Here is a 7500-nt window from a genome sequence, read left to right as displayed (position 1 = left end):
TCCCTCCTCCCTCCTCCCCTTCTTCTCCCCTTACCCTAAGCACCCTCATAGCATACACTAAAAACCTTCCCCATAACCTCTTTTACCTTTTCCTTCTTCCCCTTTTTTCCCCTCTGTTAACAATATTTTCCCTTTCTTTGCTCTGTATATATATTCCATCAAAACTCAAAACCGCACCGCATTGCACCACAAATTCGACTAATACACATTCCCTGTTGCAAAGGACGAATGCAGGTATTGCAAACCAAGAAAACGTTTGATGATCTTGCTATTGATGTAGATTACGTGTATTGATATATTAAAGGGTTCGATCAAAGGACCTTTAAAGAGGTTTGATGTGCGTGGAGACTTTCATCGGTGAAATATTTAAATCGAACTGGAAGGAGAGAAGAAGGTAAATAAAAATAGCGTTCATTTGGATAAGTGTAGAGAGGTTGGTTGATAGATAGATAGATAGAAATAAAGAAAAAATAGATAGATAGATAGATAGAAAGGAAATTATACAGATAGATAGATAGAAAAATGGATAGATAGATAGATAGATAGAAAATTAGGTAGATAGATAGATAGAAAATTGATAGATAGATAGAAAGAAAACTAGATAGATAGATAGATAGAAAATAGATAGAAAGAAAGAAAAATAGGTAGATAGATAGAAAGGAAACTAGATAGATAGATAGATAGAAAATAGATAGAAAGAAACATAGGTAGATAGATAGAAAAATAGATAGATAGATAGAAAGAAAGAAAAATAGATAGATAGATAGAAAAATAGATAGATAGGTAAATATACAGGCACACAGACATATAAATAGATTGATCGATAGACATATCGATGGATATTTCCCACAAAAATAATAGAACTATGCAAAAAGAAATAAAAATAAAGAGAGCAAGAAAGAAAGTAAAGACGAAGAAGAAGAAGAAGAAGAAGAAGAAGAAGAAGAAGAAGAAGAAGAACACGCACACGTACACACACACACACACGCTTACTACCACCCATAATATTCATCTTCATAAAACAGCTGATTCCTGTTGTTCCAGGCACAGTGTCCACCCTCCGTTATCTCATATCCCTTCCTCCTCTTCGCCTCATTCCTCTTAACGGCGTTTTGTCCTCATTTCCAAGGGCTATTCCTCTTCACTAGCCTACACTTCCACCACTGGCTTGTGTTGTGGTAATGAATTATTAAGACAGATTCAGCCATGGAGTCGAGGCTTGCGGGAAAGTCTTCTCCATTCTTGGCTTAAAGCTTTTATTTTTTTTCTCTCTTTTTCTTTGTTGTTCTTTTTTTATGAATTATGTTTTTTTTCTTGTGTGTGTGTTTGTGTTTGTTTGTCTCTGTCTCTCTCTCTGTTTCTGTTTCTCGGTCTCTCCCTCTCTCTCTCTCTCTCTCTCTTTCTCTCTCTCTCTCTCTCACACTTTCTCTTCCATTTTTCCGTCTGAATGCAATCTCTGGATCTTTCTGTCGTTCCCTTTTATCTCTCTCTCTCATTTCTATTCTATTTCTCCTTCATCCACCATTTTAACCCTCTCCTTCCTCTTAATCTTTCTTTTTCTCTCTGTCTTCCATTTCCTCTTCCGAATCTCTGTCTCTCTCATTTCCTTTCTGTTTATCAAAAAACCGCTAGCTGCTCTTCTTTTCTCTTCTCTTCCGTTTATCTCCCTCTCTCCTTTCTCCCCTTTTCGTCTTCCCAAATTTCTTCCTTTCCAGCATCATTCTCTCCTCCTCTTTTCACATCATTTATTTTCCTCTTTTTTGCAATCATCGCGTTTATTATTTTATTATCGCTTTCTTCATCTTTATCGTTCTTCTTTATATTCTGTTATTACAGTTTTTTTCACATTATTTCATTCGCTTTTATTTCTTTTAATTTCGCCTCAATACATTCTGTAAAATTTTCTGGTATTTTCCCTATTCTCATTCCTTTCCGTTTGTTTTTCTTCCCATCTTTATTCCCTCCTTTCTTCTTCCCGTTTTTATCCCTCTTACTTCTTCTCCCCGTCTTTATTCCTCCCTTCTTCACCCCATCTTTACCGATCCTCCCTTCTTCTCCCCATCTTTATTCCTCCTTCCGTCGTCTCCCCATCTTTATCATTCCTCCTTCCTTTTTCATATCGCTATTCTCCAAATCCCATTCTTTATCCCTCCTACCTTCTTCTCGTCTTTATTTGCCCTCCCTCCATCTCCTATCTTTATCCCTCCTCCGTTCTTCTTCACATCTTCATTTCTCCCTTGCCCTCCATCTATATTTCTTTATCTCTCTTCCCTTCTTCTCCCCATCTTTATCATTCCTTCCTTTTTCTCCCCATCTTTATCGTTCTTTCCTTCTTCTCGCCATCTTTACCACTCTTTTTCTCTCCCTTTTTTGTCACTCTTTCTTCTTCTTCTCCCCTTCTTTATCCCTTCTTCCTTCTTGACCCCATAATTAGCACTCCTTCCATTTTCCCATCTTTATCCTTCCTTCCTTCTTCATCCAATCTTTATCCCTCATTCCTTCTCCCCATCTTCATCCCTCCTTCCTTCTTCTCCCCATCTTTATCCCTCTTCCCTTCTTCTCCCCATCTTTATCATTCCTTCCTTCTTCTCCCCATCTTTATCACTCCTTCCGAACTTCCTCCTCATTTTTATCCTCCTCCCTTGTCCTCTCCATCTTTATCCTTCCCTTCTTTCTTCTCCCCATATTTATCACTCTTTTTCTCTCCCTTTTTTATCACTCTTTTCTTCTTCTCCCCATCTTTATCCCTCTTCCCTTCTTCTCCCCATCTTTATCATTCCTTCCTTCTTCTCCCCATCTTTATCACTCCTTCCTTCTCCCCATTTTTATCATTCCTTCCTTCCTCCCCCTTCACGTTTTCCTCCCGAGCTCTTAATATCTCGCCCGCAGACCAACAGAACTCAAAGACGATCTTTTCCTTTTCTTTTTCCTTTTTCCTTTTTTTCCATTTTTCTTTTTCCCGAAGATGCGGAAGCCTTGGCTGTCATTAAAGCACGGTTCGGGAGCCTCTTCGTCCACGCTGATAATGCGGCCTTTTTTTTTTTTTTTTTTTTTTTTTTTTTTTTTTTTTTTTAAGGGTTGGGGGTGGGGGTAGGGGGGGTCGGGGTCGGGGTGGGGGGGGGCGAGCCATTATGATTAGCGGATCAGTTGGTTTTGGCGGTGAGGAATTTCGTCGGGGTGGGAGGTCTCTCTGTCTGAAATCTGTCTCTCAGTCTCTGTGTGTAAGCTGTCTCTTTCTGTTTTTGATAGTCCTCTCTCTTGCTATCTAGCTGTCTCTCTCTCTCTCTCTCTTTCTCTCTGTCTCTGTTGTCTCACCCTCTGTCTCCCTCTCTTTCTCTCTGTGCCTGCTCTCTCTCTCTCTCTCTCTCTCTCTCTCAATTGTAGTCTGTTCTCTCTCTCTCTTTCTCTCTGTTTCTGTTGTCTTTCTGTCTCTCTTTAACTCTCTTTCTCTTTCAAGACCACTGCCCCTTTGTTTTATTCCAAAGATTCCCACGTTTCTAGACGAATACAATTCAGTCTAAGTGAGGAAAAGATGTTAGTAGGTTAAGGACGAAGTGTGGGATAGGGTGTGTGTGGGTGGGTGGGGGGTGGGTTGGGGGGTGGGGGGTTGGGGGGAGAATCTGGGGCGAATTCCAATTCTTATTCGACAATTCCTTTCTTCTTCTTCTTCTTCTTATCTATAATCAAAACTCATTATACGATACTTGTTTTTTATTGTGTTTTTTCTTCATTTTCTTTATCATTATTATCATTGTTATTATTATCATTATCATTATGATTATTACTATTGTTATTATTATCATTATTATTATTATTATTATTATCATTATTATTATCATTATTATTATCATTATCATTATTATTATTATTATCATTATTATTATTATTATCATTATTATTATTATTATCATTATTATTATTATTATCATTATTATTATTATCATTATTATTATTATCATTATCGTCATCATCATCATCATCATCATCATCATCATCATCATCATCATTATTATTATTATCATCATTATCATTACTATTATTATTATCATTATCATCGTCATCTTTCACCGGGTCAAGATTTTTTCATTCACTATTGCCTCCTCCCCCTCACAACACACACTGTCTGTTGTTCACGCTTTTAATATTAGTCTCTGTTATTGACTGTGGCCTCTTGTGCCACCTCGCTGTATCGTACGAGCAGATAGAGGCGTTTTTACTGTGTATTTTGCTGCGTTTTTCATACTTGAGGGTCTTTCATCTTTGTTTCTTTATCTTTGGGCAGGTAGATTCTGCAACGAGAGATGGATAGATAGATATGTAGAAAGATAGATGAATAGGTAGATAGAAAGAGTGGGAGAGCGAGAGAGAGAGAGAGAGAGAGAGAGAGAGAGAGAGAGAGAGAGAGAGAGAGAGAGAGAGAGAGAGAGAGAGAGAGAGAGAGAGAGAGAGAGAGAGGGGGGGGGGGAGAGAGAGAGAGGGGGAGGGAGAGAGAGAGAGAAAGAGAGGGAGAGAAAGTGAAAGAGAGAGAAAGGGGAGAGAGAGGAAGGAGAGAGAGGAAGGAAGAGAGAGGAAGGAAGGAAGAGAGAGAGAGGAAAGGAGAGAGAGAGGGAGAGAGGGAAGGAGAGAGAGAGGAAGGAGAGAGAGAGGAAGGAGAGAGAAGAGGAAGGAGAGAGAGAGGAAGGAGAGAAAGAGGAAGGAGAGAGAGAGGAAGGAGAGAGAGAAGAAAGAAAGAAAGAAGGGAGAAAGGAAGAGGAAGGAGAGAGAGAGAGAGAGAGAGAGAGAGAGAGAGAGAGAGAGAGAGAGAGAGAGAGAGAGAGAGAGAGAGAGAGAGAGAAAGAGAGAGAACGAAAGAGAGAGAGAGCCAGAGAGAGAGAGAGAGAGCAAGAGAGAGAGAGAGAGAGCAGAGAGAGAAAGAGACCAAGAGAGAGAGAGAGAGAGAGAGAGAGAGAGAGAGAGAGAGAGAGAGAGAGAGAGAGAGAGAGAGAGAGAGAGAGAGAGAGAGAGCAAGAGAGAGAGAGAGAGAGATAGAGATAGATAGATAGATAGAGAGAGATATAGTGGAAAGAGAATACAAAGAGAGAGAGAGAGAGAGATAGTAGAAAGAGAGTACAAAGATAGAGAAAGAGGGAGAGGGAAAAGGAGAGAAAATTAGAGAAATAGAGAGAAAAAGTGAGATTAGAGAGAAAGAGAGAGAAAAGAAAGAAAAGAAAAGAAAGATAAAAACAAAAACAAAACAAAGACCTAAAGAGCAAGAACACACACATTATCCCCCCCCCCCCTCAAACCTCCACCTTCCCTCTACCCCCACCCCTCACTCTAACAGAAATCCCTCACACTCTCTCACCTCTTTCCCTCCGCCAACAGGTCATGGTGTTGGTGACGACAGTGGAGGCCGAGGAGCAAGTGGAGGCGGAGCAGATGTCGTCCTTGGAGACTCGTCCTCGAGATCCTCACTTGCTCGAGGAACAGACGGCGGTGGAGGAGGAGGTACCCCGTCTTCACCTCGATGGGGTCCCTCATCCTCGTCCCATTGAGCAGGTAAAAACGTGGGTTGGAATTTCCTTCGGTTGTGGTTGGGGTTCTCTTGGGGGTTCATTTTGGGTGTTCATTGTAGTTGCTTATTCTGGGTGTTCATTCGTGGGTTTGAATTCCCTAAGTTGTGGTTGATCTTTTGGGTTTACGTCTTGGATATTCAGTTTGGTTGTTCATTTCGGGGGATCGTTTCTGGCGTCCATTCCGGTTGTTCATTCCTGTTCTCCACTCCAGGTCTTCATTCCAAATGTTCATTTAAGGTCTTCGTTCCTGTTCTTCATTCCAAATGTTCACTTTAGGTCTTCATTCCTGTTCTTCACTCCAGGTCTTCATTCCAAATGTTCATTCAAGATCCCAGACCTTCATTCCGGACCCTCACCAGCCATGAATCACGGAGATAACCCAGTTTCTCATACATTCCATGATGAGATATATAGCCTCTTGACTGTCATCACATCCATTTCCGTAACGTAGATATGCGCGTTGGTTACATGCATTTGACTCCCGGTTATGAAATATGCCTCAGTCTCCTCGTTTATATGTTAGCCACTCTGTCAAATATATGTGTCCCGACCTCGCCTTATCTACGGCGTAAGTCATAGATAAGCAATAAGTTTATCAACTGAGGCGGTTTCGGTCCTGCTTCTCGGAGTCCAGTGGAGAAATATTACAGAAAACGGGACAGCAAACCCTCTATTTCAGGCCTAACTTTTCTAAATAATTGTTGGGGTCCATTTCAGGTCTTGAATTACAATTAATGTTTATTCCACATGGATGTATAAAGATGGCATATCGATCAATATATTTTGTCTACGGCAGCGGATTTCATTATTATTATCATCATTAACATTTCAAATCTTCCTTTGATTATAAGCATTGACTGTGAAAAGGTACTAAATAAATAAAACAAAAAAATAAAAGATCAATTTTTGCTTAAGATAAAGTAGTTAATAAGAATATTATATTGGGGAATATAACCTACTGACAGGTTTAATAAGATAATGGAGATTTTTGTGGTATAAAATATTATTCTTTCCCCCTTTCTCAGGCTCGCTTCCGTCCAAGCGAAAAGGCCGACGAAGTGTACCCGAAGAAGTTCAGAAACGACAGCGACGCCTCCCGGGGCTCCGTCCCCACGCCCCAGGAGGTGCCGATGCCGCCCCCCGCCGAGGACCCCCCTCACCCGGCGGCGGAGGGGAACGCGACCTGGGTGGAGGACGACCTCCAGCTCGCGACACTCGATTCCAACCGCACAGAAGGGCCTGTGCACGGCTCCGAGGAACCTCATCCCTTGCCTGGGAAGGACGAAGGGAGTCTGCACAGCCTGACGGAGGAAGAAGCGCGCCCTCGCGACAGGGAGGAGGAGGTGCACCGCCACCAGCATGTGACGGACGACGTCGCCACGCTGGCCGAGCCGACCGCCGCCGACGTCGAAGGAATTCAGGAGCCCGTTGTGATGCCCGTCACGGAGGGCAAGAACAAGAGCAAATTCGACCCCGTCGCCGTCTACGGGCTGCCCAAGGAACTGATGCCCATCCACCCCGGCGGCGGCTCGAGGTTCGACGACCTTGAGAAGGAAAAACTGGAGAGAGCAAAGATGGCGCAGACCAAGGTCGATGACGACGACATAGAAAACGGGAACTCGTACGACGCGGAGGGACTATACAGTTCCGCCGCAAGACTCCAGTTCAGCTTCAGTCTCTTTTCCTCTTTATTGTCTGTTAGGCTTTTAATCTAGGAATGTCATCCGTCAAATCGTATGGATTTCAGTCATTTAACATGTGAGAGGAAAAAAACACTCTTAAATCCAGTGTAAAATGGGCATCACTATCGCAAAACAGCGTTGAAATAAAGACATGATCTCACTTGCTTTAATGTCATGAAATCGTATTTGAACAATCAAATAAAATGTTCATACTAATCTTTTGTAATATATGTTCATTATAGCTCTATATGTACTTGTAAAAT

General features: G+C 41.7%; 1 protein-coding gene across 3 annotated transcripts in view; it reads left to right on the top strand.

Annotated features, from left to right (window-relative positions):
- Positions 1 to 7500, top strand: part of LOC113823070 (uncharacterized) — a 213070-nt gene that overhangs the window by 205534 nt on the left and 36 nt on the right. For all 3 annotated transcript variants that reach the window (XM_070144289.1, XM_070144288.1, XM_070144287.1), the window contains 2 exons: positions 5365 to 5538; positions 6581 to 7500. The exon at positions 6581 to 7500 is cut by the window's right edge and continues 36 nt beyond it. In XM_070144289.1, coding sequence (XP_070000390.1) covers positions 5365 to 5538; positions 6581 to 7270 — 864 coding nt within the window. In that variant the 3' untranslated portion in view covers positions 7271 to 7500. The remainder of the gene's footprint in view (positions 1 to 5364; positions 5539 to 6580) is intronic.

Source organism: Penaeus vannamei, chromosome 31 (assembly GCF_042767895.1).
Source record: "Penaeus vannamei isolate JL-2024 chromosome 31, ASM4276789v1, whole genome shotgun sequence".
NCBI lineage: Eukaryota > Metazoa > Arthropoda > Malacostraca > Decapoda > Penaeidae > Penaeus > Penaeus vannamei.
The sequence above is the reverse complement of the archived record's forward strand: the minus strand, read 5'-3'. Positions and strand labels throughout refer to the sequence as shown.